The 19,304-nt window shown below is 40.2% G+C and overlaps 1 protein-coding gene across 1 annotated transcript in view; it reads right to left on the reverse strand.

Annotated features, from left to right (window-relative positions):
• Positions 1-18,343: 18,343 nt before the first annotated feature.
• The window catches only part of LOC145788465 (low-density lipoprotein receptor-related protein 5-like), a 111,875-nt gene continuing 110,914 nt past the window's right edge, over positions 18,344-19,304 (reverse strand). Inside the window, exons 17-18 of the mRNA XM_082600230.1 lie at positions 19,076-19,208; positions 18,344-18,443 (exon numbers count right to left, since the gene is read on the reverse strand). Of these exons, the coding sequence (XP_082456356.1) occupies positions 18,344-18,443; positions 19,076-19,208 (233 nt within the window). The remainder of the gene's footprint in view (positions 18,444-19,075; positions 19,209-19,304) is intronic.

Here is a 19,304-nt window from a genome sequence, read left to right on the forward strand (position 1 = left end):
ATCTCTTATGAAAAACGATTGTTTTCCTTGCAACCGCAATTACTGTATTACAGCCATGCAATTACTGTAGGCCTATATCGTCCTAAGCCTAAAGGCTTCCAGGGAATTATGACATCGCCTTTTCTCTTATATGATAAACGAGTGTTACCCCTGCAACTGCAATTTGTGTATATCGTCCTAAGCCAAAAAGCTCCCAGGGAACTACGACATCGCCTTATCTCTTATATGATAAACGAGTGTTACCCCTGCAACAATATAATTCAGTAACAGTATGTGTTACCTACTTGCTTATGTGTGCGTTTGATCTACTCATCCCACGAAAGGAGGGGGGTCATGTGTCTTCCCCTATTAATTGTTAGCTTTCAATTGTAATTTTGTTGTAAAATATTTTATAACCACACATCTGTACACCTGTATATTATTTGCATCTTGTATAACCGAGTTATTGTAATATGATTTATCCGTTATTTTGCCGCAAGGAGGGAAGTGTGTAACATGTAGGCCTACCATGTTTTAAGCAACAAATTTATAATTTAACATTTAACCGAAACTTATCAGAAATGAAAAATGCATTTCAACGCTGCAAATTCAAAACCTAAATGTTCTCACAGAATTTAGGTCACGCTTCCTGTTAACAAATGCCGCTCTCACGGAGTTTGGCTAACCGCATTTGTATTTCTGAAACGATATAAATGTGTAACCGGGTTGGTCTCATAATTCTCACGATAGGTTATTACTAATTTTTTTTTTCGTATTCAGGCTTACACCCGGTGGTTGAAGATTTAGAAAAGGCACTATAGGATATTATGATATAAGTGGGAAATTGAAAAATGCAGACACTCAGAAATAGACTGGCACAGCGAACAGACTGAACAACATCAGAGGGCAGAAGGTTAAACTCACGACTGGAGAATGTCGCTCATCTGACACCGATCGCAATAAACTAAATTCCCGAACTTGTAACAATTGATTTATAATAAAATACATTTAATATTACATTTTACTTGTTTAATTTTTGTAGGAAATCATACCCCTAGAGTCTAGACAGAAGCCTAAATTACCCTTTTTGTAGCTGGAGACTCAGAGTCTCTCAATAACCAAAAGTCTACAGTAAAAAAGATAGCCAATAATTAGCAAAACCCTACACTGGGGGCTATCAAAAAAGGTAAAACCTTACAAATATATTCTCCATCTTTGAACCGTTCTGCTGGGAGTTCCTCCCAAATGAATCCTGAATCCGAGGCATGTAAAATTTAAGTGGCACGTGTTGCGGATTATAAGTTAGTTTTATTTAAGATTTTTCGACCGTAGGCTATGTCACTTCGCATTTTATCCGTCCACTTGTTCTGGGATAACTTTTCTAGGCGGAAAGAGGAAAAAATTATTCTGCAAGAATGACGGTGGTTGTAAAACTCCTAATTTTACGTTAAAAAAATGACAAATATTTTCAAATTATCAGTGTTACCAAATTCTTTTCGGATTTTCAGCACAAGTGCCAAAAGCTAGTCCGTTACTTAAATGAGAGCTTAAATGGTCGCAATAGCCCAAAAGCAATTAAAAATTACACAAAATAAGCACAAATACAATACTTATTAACTACTACTCAAACTACCAACCTGTATGCCTACTAACGATTTTGGCAACTAACTCTTCAGTCATATTTTAAGTTGCACGTTGTCATAGCCTGCGTGTAAAAGTCGCCATGGTCGGACACAAATGCGGGTTGGTCAGACTCAACTGAAACATTGGCTCGGAACGATAACATAAAGCATTAACGATTTGAAATTAAATACAAAATACTGGCAACTGTCATGAAGCATTTATAATTTCTAAATGTATACTGGTTACATTTGATGAAAGCTATTTTGGTAGGCTAAATCCTAACCTATCTGCTTATTTACTCACAGACAAATTTTGCAGTATTCTGAAAGCCTGCATAGGCCTAGGCCTACAGGTGTTGGAAACAGCAAAAAGTACAGTAAACACGTTGTTACTGAAACGCAAAAGTCTATTGTCGGTGGGCCCTTGAGATGAGACACACGGCACTGTAAATAGCCATATGTTAACATCATATTTATAAATTTGTATGATAGGTTATTTTCAAAACTAGAAAGAATTGCCTCCTCATTCAATTTAACTTTTTCAACTCAATATTTAATATTATTATAAGAAAGATATCAACAAATTGATGTCAAACATTTTATGTCCTTCTCTAATTCCCCCAATTGAATTTCTTGTAGGCCTACTGTTATTGTGCTTTCTCAATATTTGGAAGGTATTAAAAGAACACATTGAACTTTAGAAACCATGATCAAATACACCTACATTCCTGCACTTTTCGTAGCTTGCATTGTTTTTTTTTCCATACTTGCTTAGTCTTGTTGCAATGTTTAGGTATTTGTATAACGTATTAATTTTTTACTCCAGAGTTAGTTGTGAAGAAAGAGTTGTAGCCTATGTGGAAAGTAGTTGATAAGGTACATTTAAACAGGGTTGGAAGTCGTTAGTCAAAAAGCAATGACTATTTCACTATTCGATAGTGCTAAAAAAAGCAATCGACTTTCCGCTATCGATACTTAAAAAAGCAATAAATAGCAATTACTAAAAATTGACTGGCCAGAAAACGGTGTCCGACGTTTTCTTCGTAAATAGTTCTTCGTAAAACAATTGTTCGTAAGCAATGCTTCGTAAACAATTCTTCGTAAAATTAACTCTTTGTAAAACAATTCTTCCCAAAGCATTTCTTCGTGCATACAATCGAGATTTGATGTATACGAAGACATGCTTTGCAAAGAATTGTTTTACGGATTTCATTTCACCAACAACTGTTTACGAACAATTGTTGTACGAACAACTGTGTACGAAGAATTGTTTTACGAACAACTATGTTTACGAACAATTTGCCTACAAACCCAAAAAACAAGCTCAACAACAAGCAACCCGCAAACTAAAAAAACAAACAAGAAAAGTCGAAAAAAAACAAGCGTAAACTTGCGGGAAAACCGCAAGGTTGGCAACACTGTTAACGACTCTCACTGGCATGGTTTTTCTGAGCTGTGCAGCCGCAAAAATTTCCTTAATCCTTTAAAGTTCGAAAACCGGAAGGGGACTAGGTCGGATAGTAATCCGAAAACTAAATCTCGTAAATTTGTTTTGACGACTAAGTAAGTAAACAACAAAAAATAATTCAGCAGTTCTCCTAAATATCGATTAGTGAAAAACGAATAATGATTTCGTTGCTTGCATAAAAAAGCAGTGAATAACGCTCATTCGATATTTATTTTTGAAAGGAATGGACATAAGCATTCGATATTCAGAAAGCAACGAATAACGCTATCGAATAGTGACAACTAGTCGTTACTTCCAACCTTGCGTTTAAACTATAGCCTGTACTAGACTACTGTATTTGTAGCAGTGGAGAAGTTTTAATTAGCTGGTCTGTGTCTTCATCGCAAACAATATTTAGTTTCACTTCATCATATTTTAGCAGGATTTTTTAGCATTCTAGCCCTTCCCTACACTTATGAGTTCAACTGATATGCAAAAAAACTTTTCGTAATAATGCTTAAAAAAAAGTGTAGCATTTGAAACTTATTGTGCAGTAGGCTAGGCTAGATTCAAAGTCTGAGATGTATTTTCTTGACAGCGCTCTTGAAACCATCATTAGTTATTAGCTGTGTGACACAGTATTACAGTCTATTTTAGACGTTATTTCCAGTTTACGGTTCATCTAACACGCCATACATAAATACGAGCCTAAATCAATCACAAAGTATATAAAATCAAAGAGAATCTTCGAAAATTAAGCTAAAGATCCGTTGATGCTCAACTCTGTTTCGTGTGTAAGTTCAATGTCACACGCAGAATTGTCTTTACCAACGGGTAAGCTCAATCGTCGATGACCAGTGGTGTCAAGAGCACTTGTTTCGCTGCATTTAGATGAAGGATTCTGATGCACAGTTGGTGGTCGCATTGTGTCGTCTTCGCTGATGCACAGCGCTGACGTGCCAGCAATGTTGTCAGCTTTTGTATAAGTCACTTTTTTTCCCATTATATTTAGGATGGGTATGCTATTCGATCTAAAATAAACGTTGGTAGGTCATTAGAAACGACTTTACTATTGGTTTGGTTTTGACTCTTTATCTTCGGATTGACAAGGTCTTGATAGGTTATTTCTGGTAGTTTCGCATACTTTCAGGGGCTCTTGACGCAGGGCCGTTACCCAGAATGACAGAGTGAAGTTTCTGATTGTTGAGGTGTTGTTGCCGGGGAATTATGCCTTTAACTAGGTGCCGCTGAATGGAGAGCAGTCCTTTGAATGTGTTGTTCAAGCGTAGCCTACATCCAAGAATCAAACCTATTATTATTAACTATTCTTATTTATTGAACAATTGACCGATAATATTATCGGCAAGCAACAGGAGTGCAGTTTCAAGCTCTCTAAAAGCATGTAGGCTACTGTGCAGTTCATTTCCAGTAGGCTACTTTGACAAAAACTTTACAAGTGTTTGATTTCCTAGCTGCGTAGGCTGATTCATTAATTGATTAGTTTGATCTTTATCTTTAGATTGGGAAAGCTTTTTTGACAGCTAAATCTTGGCAGTTTCACATACTTGTAAAGACTTTGAACCACTGACTCAGGCCCGGTCAATCTTTTTCCCACGAACTTTTTGTCTCGTTTGCATATTTCTGTAAGTGTAGCCATTAGCCTGCTGGTTACCGCGAGGCGCGCGTAACTGTTTTTAGCGATTCATTTTTTTCACGCGGTTTTCAAAGTCAGCTGCCAATTTTCGTCAGTAGACACACCTAGTCCAGTCAAATATAAAAAAGTTGAGAAATGAAATTGATTCTGGTCACACTAAAAGTAAGATTTTCGGAATTGGTTAATATAATTAACCCTAACCCTAAGAAACACTACCAGTGCCGACGGCGTGTATACACGCGGTCACTCCTGGACCGGACTGGTCATTTGATAAATAGATAAATCTGGTGTTTTTGTTTGCCAAACTGCATGACTCTGACTGTTTTAGAAAGAGGAAGACTTGTATTGTCTAAAAGTTGAAAGAAATTACTAGGTTTGTATTTAAATTTTTTCTGCAATTATCAATTATTTACAAAAAACTGTCATTTTTTGTGTAAAGTGAGGTATATCCAGTTCTTTCTTCGCAAAACGCGTGGATATCTCCGTGACAACCTTTGTGCGACAAGCGTAGTACTTGCCTGACATCTACCGGTGAAGTTTATGGCAGTTTGAATTTTTTTTTCAGATATCTAAACGGAAGCGAAAAAAAGTCAAAAAAAACGCAGAATTTTTGTAGTTTGTCAGAAATTTTAGTAATTGAAGGCATTTTAAAAAGAAAATACACAAAATTTGTAAACATACTGTAAAAGACTGTTAAAAATGCAACAACTTTCATGTTTTGATTGTTTTTCTAGCAGTTACGGTTCTCAACATACAGCAGTTCAAAATCAAAGCCTTTGCTCAAGCTAAATCCTAAAAATTTCATCAAAAAAAGCGTGGCACTGAAAGGGGATTACAGTTAAGACTGCAGGTTTTCGTAAGCATAACATATAGTCCAAAAATAGAACCAAGAGTAACTGAACCATGATCCTAAAATACATGCCAAAACTTTTAAGATAAGGACAGTCCAAAATAATTAAAAACTATTTGACATGCGAATTGCATAATTTGTCACATCAACACTTGAATAATTTTACTTCAATTACCATGTAAAGAATACGCTCTTACATTCACTCTCTATTGAAACTGCTTAGCTAATCAAGTGATTACTGAACCGCATACAAAGTAAATAGCTTGCAATTGCAAGATTTTAACACTGACAACGATGTTTTTCGTTTTATGTCTGTCAATATAGAGTCTACATGATGCAATACTTCGAAAATGTGTCTTTGGTATTTGTCACTTCAATTCCAGTTATAATCAACAACGGCAATGGCTTTTTTAGTAACCTGATCTGATGATGTCGCCAAACTTCCAAGCTTTTTATTCACAACTTTGAAATGAATCCTTGAAGGACCTATTAAACACTAACCTAACGTCCAGGACGTATTAACGGCATTATAGCCTACAATGAGAAGGCACTTGAAGAATTAACTTTAGTGCGTTTTAAAAATAAAGCTTACTTTTCTAGCAACATTATATTACATGTAAGCTCCAAAAGTCATTTCAACAAAAATAGTGAATTTTAGCAGTGGCGGAAGAGAGTTTAACATCCCCCTTATGAAGACGCCTCTTCCCCAGTTCAGAGCTATTGATGTAATGCTAATTAATCTTACTTTGGCAATTAAAATGTTTATAGACACTAAGTATTATTATTTCACACTTTTATGTGCTTGCTTTTGCAATGAAAGTGAAAAGACATGTTTTGTTTTTCAATGTTTGCTTGTGTAGACTATATAGGCTACACTCTTCAAAACAATTTGTATAAGCTTTATTCTCACAAAAATAAATTCGATTGTCAAGATACTTACACAGTCAATAAACATTGACCTTGGACGTATTCTCCTAAAAATTTTGTCTAATTTTGATAATAGCTGAAGAAATGAGAGCAAATAAGAAAAAAATGTATAATAGGTCCTGCATCTCCCCCACTACAAAAAATAGTAAAATTGAGTTTTTTGCTTATAAATATTTTTCAAGCAGTCCTAGATTAAAAAAGTGTTCTTAGAGCAGATGCAAACATGCCACTTCTGCAGGTTTTTGATGTAACGTTCATCTTTTTATGTCCAGTGATTTTTCGAAATATGACAATTTTTATGTAAATGGGTAGCCTACTGCTAACCATAGAAACGCCCAGCGCGACCGTGTGACGTCATTATTTTCAATTTTCTTTCACGTTTGTGTTTGTAAAAGTCCACTACAACTTTTCAGAAAGTTAAGGAAAAATCCATTAACCTCGCCATTTTTGGCGCAGCCTAATGGTCAGCAACGCATTTTCGTTCAAAGTGCCCGCATCTTCCGCATCGATAACAAACTCTAGATGGTCGTCGCTTGTATTCTCTCCTTCGATCATGACGTTTGTAGTATTCGGGTCATGAGATCGTTGCTGATGCAAGTCGTCCCCTGCAGAACGATCTTGGGCAAAGTTACCATTCTGCTACAAGAATAACAAGTCACTTCAGAATTTCTCTCAAGAACATGTCCAATTATAAGATCAACTAAAGATTTTTTCAATCATAACGCTTTCATAGTCCCACTACGATATGGAGTTTGAATGTATTTCCTTGTGAACAGTCCTTGTATTAAAGTGTTATCAATTGACATCTCATGGTTGACTTTTCCACTTAATTGAGAATCTTTTACTAAATCTCTCCTCACCATTATGCCCATAGACCTAATAAGCTATTACAATTAAAACAATGCACTTTTGGAGCAGAGCTCTCTTGAAAACCATGTGTTTGTTCCTCGTCAGTATCACATAACGGCTCTTTTTTCATTGGGGATCATAGTAGAAGCGTTCACGTCGTGATTCCTGTCAGCACACTACACAGTAGTAGCTGCGAATTCTACTAAAACTTCTAAAGATGCTTCCACCGAGATACACTATCTACTGATATGAAGACTCTTAGATACAAGAAGAGAGGCCAACGTTACAGCGATCGGCTTTTATCTAAACCGGCGTTGACCATAATATCTCTCAACGCAGAAGGGGTATTTGCACCTAAGCAAGTTCTCATTTCTAAACTGTGCAGAGACCATCAATATGATGTTTTATGCCTTCAAAAAACTTATAGAGGGGAAAACAATCCAAGACCTCAAGTAGACAGCATGAAAATGTTGTTGAAAGGCCACATGAAAGACATGGCTGTGCATTGCGCAATTAACATCAAGGATTGGCTGTCCAATCAAGATTAAAAGTCAATCTGAAGAACATCGAAGCACTGGTTGTTGAGCTAAAGCACACCAAAATCACCTTTATTTACAAGTCGCCCTTATTTACTGGCATCTATGACCTACTCAATATGAACTTCCTCTTTTTCCAATTTTGGAAAAACCACAAGTTGCAATTGGACCTTGATGGTGAAGCTGTTGAATTATGGGCTGAAAATTACCAACTCAATTTAAAACATGACGCTGATCAGCATCTCATTCAATAGCAGAAGGGGAAATGTGGATACAACCCCGATATTGCATTTTCGAGTCTTAGAATTGCAGGAATTTGCAAGAAAACAGTCTTAAGCGCTGTCCCAAGAACACAACACCTTCCAATCAGCATGTGCATCAATGCGCAATTTCGCCATCAAGTGTTCCTTTTCAACGACGTTTTAACTTTCAAAAGGCAAATTGGGCTTCACTGGAGAACTTGAAAACAAAATAAGATAAATTGAGTCAGTGAAGGAAACTACGAATCCTTTGCCAATCTTGTGCTGCAGATAGCCAGGGGGAAACATCTCACGCGGTTGCAACTCAAGATTATATTCCTTGTCTAAACTCCGAATGTTCTTAGCTGTTGCTAAAAGCAACAACTGTTTGAAGAAAATCCTTTTGCTGAAGCTACCCTCTGTATCGGCGAATTCCTGTTGACCTTTACTCTACAGCATCTCTGAAGAACGGCAACGGAAATGGAAAAACACCATCGAAGCAACCGATGTCAACAAACAGCAAAAACGCATGAAGTCTAATACGAAAATTAAGTCATGACCAAAGCAGAGCCGAAACAGCAACATTATCCTATCACGGCTAATAAAGTTGCTCACCAGTCACCACAAAATGGAAGGCCAACAGGAAAAAATCCTCAGACCGAAAATCAAAAATGTAGAATAGACTGAAAATACTAGTTTGACAACACCCTGTTTACCAAATAACCTTTAAGCAGGTATTGATGCTCTCAAAAATGACAAAGCTATTGGACTAAATGCCATTTTTACTGAAGAAATAAAACATTTCGGTTCTTTGGCTAAAATGTAGCTTTTCGAACTCTTCAATTGTTGCATACCAAAACACATCTCAAAGATCTGGTTGAAAGCAAGTATCATCGCTCTTTTGAAACCCGGAAAAGATCCATCTATCAAAAAGTTTCAGATCAATTTCTTTACTTTGTCAAGTTTACAAACTTTTTGAAAAGTTAATCCTTGGCCGACAATCACCTGCTGTTGAATCAAACCTAAGTTCTCAACAAGCTGGCTTTCCACCGGGAAAGTCAACAACAGGACAATTGCTGTGTCATTCGCAACATATTGCGGGCGGATTCCAAAAAAGGGATGATTACTGGAGCTGAATTTGTTGATCTATCTTCCGCCTGTATGATACAGTTAACCATCGTCTCCTGCTAAAGAAGATCTTGCGGATGTCCGAAGATGCTGAGCACTGTAACAAAGCTAATAGCAACGTTACTTCACAATTAGGGTTGCCAGATTTTTTTTCTCAGAATAGTGAACATTTTGAAAGCGCGCAACCGCACCCTCAAAGTTCTCAAACACATGCCAAAATATGTGCGACCGCACCCTCTAACGCACGCCACGCGCCTAAATGTGTGCAACCACGCTCAAATATGCAAAGAATTATTGCATAATATGCAAAAATTGTTGCAATACTATGTGTGATATTGTCTAACACAACAATTTGCTTTATAAGTGATACGGATACCACAGATGAAAATTAATAAAATCTTACTTTCTTGATCTTCTTTAGCAAGTATAGTACTCGACTGATAACAGGTTGAATCCAGGTAATGGGCTAGCTAGTAGGCTATCTAATAATATCTAATAAGCCACGATTAGAATGGCTAATTAGAACACTCCTACTTGCTTCTTCTTCTTCTTCGTCGTATGAGCTGTTCTTTGGGACTATATGTTTGGGCATGATGTCATCAGCCACTCGACAGTCTCGTCATCCAGGGTCTTCAGTCCAAGCGTTCCATGTGGTGGTTGATGGATTGGGCAGTCATGGACGACATGATCTACTGTCTGGTCTGTGGCGCCACACTCGCATCCCGGTAAGGGAGCCAGGCCCCATCTGCACATGTCTGAACGAAAGCGACCGACGCCGGTTCGTAGGCGGTTAAGCCGGACCCACGCAAGTCTTGCGAGGGACATTCCCGGAGGGTGGGGATCGACGTCGGGTAGGAAATCACGGAGTCGGGAGGTGTTGTTTTGCCACTCCATGTTCCATGTGTAGTTCGTCCAGTGTGCCGCACTTATTCCAAGATCTTCAACGTTGTTCAGAAGCTGTTGTGCGGCGGGCACAAATGGGCGTCTTGATTTCAGTCGCTGCTGTCCTCCAGGTAGGCGCTGGAGTGTACTGTGGAGGAGGTGGTCGGGGTCCAGTGCGCGACGAGCAAGGGAAATCATGGCTCCTTTACGGCGAAGCTCAGCAGGTTGGATGCCTGCAAGGATGGGAAGGCATTCCGTTGGAGTGGGACGCAGGCATCCAGTCACAGTGCGTAGTGCGTCATTGATGGCGGTGTCAGTGTGGCGGGTGTGAGAGCTGCGGCACCACACTGGTGCGCAGTACTCAGCGGTAGAATGGACGAGGGCCAAGGTAGCTGTGCGAAGGGTTTTCGCATCAGCTCCCCAGCCGGAACCTGCCAGCCGCCTCAAAAGTGCAACGCGCGCTGATAGTTTTTTGCGCAGTGACTCCAGGTGTCGTCGATACGTGAGTGACCTGTCCAGGGTTACGCCGAGGTAGGTGGGTTCGGCGCAGTAGGGGAGGTGTTCGTCATCAGTGGTAATGTTGATCTCACGTTTTGCTTCCTTGTTGTTTAGATGGAAGGCCGCCGACACTGTCTTTGCCTTGCTGAGCTGTAGCTTCCATTTCTGGAGATATGTTGATATAGTTGACATGTCCTGGCTTAGGTTCCTCTCCATTGACTGCCAGTCTCCGGCTGGATGCAGGAGAGCCAGATCGTCTGCGTAAGCATACTTCCTGGAGATGGTGTCAGGCAGGTCATAGATGTAAGTGTTAAAGAGGAGGGGAGCCAGGACAGAGCCCTGTGGGACGCCGTTCCTGAGTCAACGTAGTCTACTTCGTCGGCCGCTACCGGTGGAAAGGGTAAAGCTGCGGTTTTGCACAAGTTCCATAATCATATGGACCATGTGCCTGTCAGGAAGGAGACGAAGTAGTTTGCAGGTAAGGCCGCTGTGCCATACAGTGTCGTAGGCAGCCGTGAGATCGACAAACACGGCGCCAGCCTTCTTTTTTGCCGAGAAGCTGTCCTCGATGTCTTGGGTCATCAGAGTGACCTGGTCTACAGTTGATCTACCGTGGCGAAAGCCGGCTTGTTCCCGAGGGAGCTGAGGATCTATTATCGGTTCGACACGGGCGTAGATAAGTCTTTCGAGTATCTTGAAGGGGATACAGAGCAGAGAGATGGGACGGTAGCTCTTCGGATCCCCTGGGGGCTTCTTCGGCTTTGGGACTGCAACCACTAGGGCTCTTCTCCAGATTCTTGGGATGCGCAGGTGACGCAAGCAGCAGGAAAGGAAGTCTTTTAACCAGGACCTCATAGAGGGGGCAGCTTGGAGTATTAGTTCCGGGCATAGGTGGTCAAGGCCCGGGGATTTGCCTGGCTTTAGGTGCTGGAGGGCGGAGGCAAATTCTTCTGGGGTAAACTCACCAGAGATGTTGCCCTCGACAGGTGTTGGGACCTTCCAGAGGTCCGTCATTTCCTTGAGGACGGACTTGTCTGATTCACGGTCTCTCGTTCTGTGCACTCCATTTTTTACAAGTTGTGAGGCGATGGCATTTGCTGAAATGGGGCATTGGCGACGAGAGGCACGTGATCTGCCAGTGAGGTTGTTGAGTGTACTCCATGCTGTGCGGCTGGAGTGCGTGAAGTCGATTGAGTCTATGGCTTCTGTCCAGCGCTTCTTCCTCTTTGAATCCAATCTTGCCAGCAGGGCTGTTGCTGAGTTGGTGGTGGCGGTGCCCTGGGGGGAACGGAGGAAGTCGCGGTAGAGCCTGTCGCACTCCACATCCCAGCAAGGTATGTAGTTTTTCCGTCGACCTCGCGGGATGGAGTCTTTTGCCGCAGATATGATTGCATCACAGAAGTCCTGGTAGGCTTCATCCACTTTGATGGTGTGTGGGGATGGGAGGTACTGCGTAGCTTCGTTTGTGAGGAAGCTGTAGTATTCCCAATCGGCCTTTCTGGAGTTCCATCGCTTGACAGGCTTGCTCGGAATAGGTGTGGCAAACAAGGGGGCCGTGATTAGCGAGGGTCGGTGTTGAGACCTTGGGAACTTCTCTAGCACACGTCTGTCCGGCTGGCGATCATCGGGTTCATCACTTGCGAAAGCCAGGTCTGGGTTCGTGCCAGTGTTCCAACGACCGGAGTGGAAGCTCGGTGCGCCCTTAGGATCGTATAAGAGGGCGAGGTTGTTGTTGGTTGCCCAAGCGGCCAGACTTTCTCCGTCGTTGTTGATGGAGTTGTAGCCCCAGTCAGCGTGGTGGCAGTTAAAATCGCCAGCGTAGAGGCTGGGTTGGGGGAACACTGGGATGGCTGTTGATGTTATCCGCGAAGGTGGAGGCTTGTAGACATTGACGATGTTGTAGCCTGCTACATCTACACAAAGCCACTCGATCTCCGATTGAGCTTGGGATTGGTCAACCAAGGACCAGCTCAGCCGGTCATGGACAAACGTGGCGAGGCCGTGTTTCCTGCTGCAGGTTGCGCCTGCGAGTGTGAAGTTGGTTATTACCAACTTATCCACAGATGTACAGTGAGTCTCCTGGAGGAGGATGATGAGGGCTTGATGCTTGGTGGCCAGGTGCTCGATGATGTTGAGCTTGCTGGCCGTGATGCCCTCGGTGTTCAGCTGCAGTACGGTGGGTCGTCGGTACTTTTCGACAGTTCGAGCACTGCCGTGCCCTGAAAAGGGCATTTCCCTACCCACCCTGCACTGAGCAGTCTCATTAGCTCTTGTTTGACAAGTTTCGTTTCGCATACGTATTTTGTATAATTTCGTATGTTACTGACGGGGGGACCACGTGAAGGTACTTGTTCTTCCTCCCCTACTTGTTCTTCCTCCCTACTTGCTGATGTAGTTTAATTAACACACTTTTCATGCGACTGTGCTGCCTTCAATAAAAGTTTGTTTGCATAAATTTGTTCTTTAAATTCTAAGCAGCTAAAAGGTATGTTGAAGAGTAGGCTACACACAGTTCACTTTTAATAGAATAAACAGCTAAACCAACGGTTCCCAACCTTTTGGTGCTGTGACCCTTTTGCCCCTTTTACCCTTTGACCCTTGCTGTGACCTGCTGTGACCCTTTTTATAACATTTGCCAAGTTGCGGTGACCCCATGGATAAAATTAGTTGGGTTGATCCTCCTTCACTGCACTTTTGGAGCTAACTAGTAGGCTACTAGGCTATATATTACATTTGACTTCTAAATAAATAAATAAACAACACAACAAATCAACACCACAATTTGTTCAGTGAGAAGGCTGTGCTTGCTTCTTTTTAGCCAGATCTGAAATCCTTGGAGCAGTCTTTGCATGAGCACAACGCAGATCATCTTCTGCATCAAGTCTGCTCCTGTATTTAGATTTGATAACCAACAAGCTTGAAAAGCCTGTTTCCTATGTTGTTGGAAAAGGAAGAATCAGGCGCAATGCGATCTCAGACAGAACGGGATATGACTGCAAACTTTTGATTCAAAATTTGGTAATTGACATTGACGAAAAATCAGTTTTTGCTGCTTCGCTGGTAATAAGTTCAATAAACTCCTCTTGTGCATTCTCAGGAACATCTTCAACTCTGATGGTGAATTCACTGTGCAGCCTCATTTTTCCGCCCCTTTGTATCCTGCTGCCCCTGGCGCAGAGCCAGAACTGCCAAGTGGCTGCTACGCCACTGAGCCTACACTGGCTTGTCTAGGCTATCAACTGATGCAGAAATAATAGCCTAGCTCTCAACTTGCGTCCTAGCTGCTCAATGTTTGCAAATTCAACTTTTTCCTCACAAATATCAACAAAAATCGCGACCTCACGTCCAACTTTTGCTTAAAAAATGCATTATTTTTGCCCAGCGTGTTCTGGTTTGTTTAGTTTCTAGACAAACTATGGTAAAATCGCGATTTTTATTAGAGTCTAGTAAAATCGCGGTGCACTCTATGGTGAGCTGCCCATTGTTAAGAGTTAACTTTCTAGATTTGTAAACTAATGAAATTCTAAACTTTTCAGAAGGCCTCAGGAGACCCCAAGCAAATTGTCAGGCGACCCCAGTTGGGGTTGCGACCCACAGGTTGGGAATCGCTGAGCTAAACGGTTTCGCTCGTCTGTCCATATGTTACCCATAACACTGAAAATTCTCTCAACATTGGCATTAGATACAGGGATAGACATTGCATACTGGACAACTATTTACAAGTTAGATGCAGTTTTTTTTTTCTGAAAAAAGTTAGTCCACTTTTCCAGCGATGATTTTAACTTATTTGCCACATCACACACATGATTGAGTAGCTGGCCTACATAGTCTATAAACTATTAAGCGGCCAAACTTATAGGCTATTAGTTGCTCGGGCTAGTGGCTTTCAGTTTGTCAGCTACCTAGGCTGTACACTCTACTGTTGGACTTCGTGCTGGCCAAGCCTGGCTTTGGCAAAATAAGACATGACATGTGCTTTTATTCTCTATATTAGCAGCAGAAGTGTATGGTTACTGGTTAATCCATGGTCATTGACTAAAATATATTGACAGAATTGTTGACAGAAATTAATTGTGGACAGAATTGTTAAGAATTGCAGAATAGTGAACATGTTCACTATCACTATTAGCAAAATAGTTTACAGTAAACATTTTCTTAAAATAGTGATTTGTTCACTAAAATAGTGAACATCTGGCAACCTTATTCACAATAGACGATTTTAAGTTGTCCTAAATTCTAACACAAGTCCCTGGCATCAACGGAACTGACTTCCTCAAGGAAGTTTTCTTGCACCGTTACTATAATTTTATTTTCACAAAGTAATGCATATTTCCACTTCTGTGCAAGATCATGTGACTGTTATTAACTTTATTAAAATTCGTGCACTCAATACCACTTTTTTGCAAGTTTATGTGGTGAAATGGAATCGCAGTTTAAAGCCCTTTCACTACGTTGTGAAATGAAGTGATTTTCACAGTTCAAAGCTTAAACTCAGACTTGGTTCAACATTTTCGAAATGACATCTGGCTTTTGAAATTATGCAAAATGTCAGATTTTCTTGAAAAACTGAATGAGTTTAATTTGTCCCTCCCATGAGAAAATACCAGTGTTATTGAAATCTTACATCATCATTAAAATCTGATATTGGTGCATTCATCAAACAATTAAACATCAGAAAACAAAAGCTTCAAAATGGTTTATGTGAAATATTTTCATTTAACATACTTTTTGACTTTTAACATACCATTGACTTTTCATTTTATGTATGTTGCAGATTTAATTCCTGATGAGGACACACGTACGTGTCGAAAACGTTTGAGTTTATTTTAATTATGTTATATTTTTTGTGTGTAAAAAAAGTAGGTTAAACCCGCTAAGGTTAACCTACTCTGTTTTATTTCTCTATTATTCAGCAAAGCAAACTTTCTACCAAAGCTTTATATTTTCATTTACTGAAGAGTTTTTGGCTAACAGTGATGTGGAATCAAACATTGTTTAAATCTCTGGTTATCGACCATTTGTCAAATGTGTTAAAACAGTTTCAAAAGTATTTTCTTTCAGAATTGGACATTACTAAAGTAGACTGGATCCAAAAAAACAAAAACAAAGTAGGCCTACCTAGCATTGTTCTCTTAAATCTCAGGAAGAACGTGCTGATCTATCTTTTGATACTAAGTTGATTTTTTTTTAAAAAGCTTCACACTTTGCACTAAACATTAGATTGGAATATCTATCATTACCTCACTCGGCAGTAACCACTCTCCTGCCGTTTGTAGTAACTTATCTGTTCGAGTCAGCGTTTTCAACATTAACGTCAATTAAAACAAAATAGGCCTGCGGTTCCAGCCTAAGCAACATTGAAACCGTCTTGAGACCAGCATTCTGGAACATTGAATTATTGCTGGATTTACTTTGTAACAGAAAGCAATCGCACCCATCACACTGAATAAATGACATGCTTTTTTGTTTTATTTCCAGTGCAGTAAGCTAGATGTAAAATAGTAGGCTAGGTTTCGAGTAGGCCTACCGGTAGCTTGTTTTCGTTTAAATTAAGCTTTTCAATATGTATCACAAATGCAGGCTATATTTCGCTCTGTTTATCATTTTAATCGTGAGGGGTCGCGAGTATTTTTAGGAGCTTAAAAGAGGTTTCCAGCAAAAACGTTTGGAAAGCCCTTGATATACGCCGATGATCTTTGCATATTGTCACAGGAAAAGACCTTTGTTACTGCAGAACAAAACCTCACAAAGTTCCTCAAGGAGTTCACCCAACAATACACAAACAATCACCTCAAAGCAGACATGGAGGAACCACGTGGGCCTCGTGGACCTGTGCCCACCTACTTTATTTTCTGGGTGGGTCTGGCCCACCCACTTTCGAAAGCCAAATTTCTTTGAAAAGGTAGCGAAAACGGCAAATCAGAGAGAGAGTTCCAAAAAAAAAAGTTCTTCACTCATTTGATACGCACTAGTTTGATTATCTTTTATAACTCAATGATGAAATCCAATCTTTAAAATTTTCTGTTGAGCCCACTATTGATGGGCAGCACGTGTGGGTGTGGTTGCGTGTGGTTGGTGGAGCAATCTATCAATCCATATACTTATTCTCTATGATCTCTATGGTCAAAACAATGATATCATTACGTATGCACGTACTGTATAATGCTGTAGATTATTACTCCCAGGTGGTATTATAACTGTGTGTGTATTGTTGCATTTTCATTTGTGTGCATACATCGCCATGTTTTGTACAGCGATCAAAAGCAATTTAACAATTTTGTAATTTTTTTGGCCAAATTGGGCCCAAAAATAGAACATTTTTGCTTGTTGGCACGAAATGCAATCATGAAAACACAATGTAAAAACGATTTCAAGTATTAGGAATGCAACAATGTTGTGGGAGTCTGGAGGGCGAAGCCCCCCAGAAGTTGGATTGACTTTGACAGCTGCGCCTCTGGGCCCACCTACTTTTAAAATGGTTCATCCATGCCTGCCTCAAAGCCAACCCTTCAAAGAGACAAGTATGCTCTTTCCACCGTAAAAGCATAGAACCTACAAGGACTCTTAAATATCCTGGTCAGGAACAGTCAACCCCGTCTACCAAGTAGTGACACTCGACCGTACTTTTTGCTACAAAAATCACATCGAAAACACAAATGCTAGGTTAACACCAGAAACATTGTCTTGAGAAACCAAACCAACTCTGGGTGTGGGCACAATCCCACATAACCTCAAAATGACTCATCATTCGCTCTGTGCTACTCCATGGCAGAATATGCATGCCATGCTTAGAACAAATCCTGTCACCCAATGGAAACTCAACTCCCGACCCAAGCATTTTTGTCGCCTTGTTGCTGCATGTCTGAAGCCTACAAATATCAGCAAAGTTTATATGCTTACTGGTATTTGGTCACAGTGGAAAACCGTAATATCTTCGTGGGAAAGTTGTAAGATAAAATTCCCAGATCCTTCGTCTGTATGCGATGATACCGAGCGAAACACACTTTTGAAGTCTCTTCATGAATTGTATTTCAAGATAGGACAGAAGCACTAAAGGAGCCGGAATACGTAGGCCTACGCACTAAAATACTTGACACATGAGGTAAAACGGAATAATGCAACATTTCATCATTTCCAGCAATATTCTATGACGTAAGACGCCAGGTTAATTAGACTTTAGAGGTTGAACAGTTTTATGTGACGTTTGATATGGGAAACGATTGTTCGTAACAATAGTGCACCACCAGGCATTAGGTGTTAACTGTGAAGTTGAAGGCGAAAGCAAACATGTTACGAAAGACACCCTTTCTATCGACAAACTTCTGCACAGACCCGGTTAAAATCAAGAAACTAACTTCCTAACACACGTTTAGTCACTGATCTCAACAAAAAAATGAAACAAAGCTTATGCAATGGAAACGACAATTCAAAAATGACCCATCTCCATCATACCCAGAAGTGAAGGTTTCACCGTCATAGTCCCTTCCCCAAGAGCAAACGCTCGCATGGGAAAAGTGAAAAACCTTAGATCGACTCCAAACCGATGTTGGCGGTACTAAATATGCAATGCTAAAATGGGGCTACAACACGGGAACAGTTACATGTTTCTGTGGTACCAAGCCCCAAACAGCGGACCATCCTCTTATGTCCCTCCAGTATACAACCCAGTTCAACGTATCAGATCTTTCAATATATAACTAGGTCGCACAAGAATGTGTTGCCCTGTAGTGTATCAACCAAATTCAGAAGACTCAATAGAAGAACGGCTTTCGATCGCCTGCTTTTCATCATGAGCAATGGGACTCATGTTGCCAACCTCCTCGTGGTGAGTCCTGGTAATTCAATTTATGAAGCGAATGGCAACAACCAGAGACTGCAACTCACAGGGCATCAGGGGTGGTAAAAGGATGAACCCTAGGCCCCGATGTCCCACGAGAGAAATCATAAGCAAACATTGTTCAGCTAAAGTTGCCATACCTTCTAAAGTTTTTAAACTTCTCTCCATTAAATACAGACAGATCTTTCAAACATGGATCTTTAAACTGCTCTTTAACCCTTAACTGCTTAATGGACAAAATCTTCCAGTAATTTAAAGGTTGCATCTACGTTAGTTTCAACAGCTTTCTTTTTCAACTTGTTAATTTCGTGCGTAAACTAAGTGTTTGCCTATTTCGAAAAAAAAATTAGCCTATTTGTCGTTTTTTTGCATTTCTTGGTGCTCTTTTGCGAAGTTAAAGTTTAGTCTTCAGCTGCAAAAGTATCTTCAGTAAGTGCAATGAATCAATTTTCAAAGTTACCATAATCCAAAATTAATATGCTATATACATTTATTGAAAAATAAATTAACAGAAGATTAATTATTGCCTATAAACATCTTTACCGGTTTTGCAGAAAAATACTAAATTATTATGAGGTACGGTAGCCTAAGCTATGCAATTTTATTAGTATGATCGTACTTGCTAACCTGTAATACTTGTAACACCCGGCTACACCAATAACAATCAGTACAGCGAGCATCATTGAAATGGCTGTTACAAAAGGAAACTTAATGTTGGATGTAGTGGAAGTGTTCAACAAAGTTGCATTGAATGAATTTTCTGAAGCATTGCATAGAAATAAGAATTTTAAAAATGTCAATTTATTAAAATGATAACAAGCGGTTGATGTTTCCAGAATGCAAAGTGATGACACCT

Source organism: Aplidium turbinatum, chromosome 2 (assembly GCF_918807975.1).
Source record: "Aplidium turbinatum chromosome 2, kaAplTurb1.1, whole genome shotgun sequence".
NCBI lineage: Eukaryota > Metazoa > Chordata > Ascidiacea > Aplousobranchia > Polyclinidae > Aplidium > Aplidium turbinatum.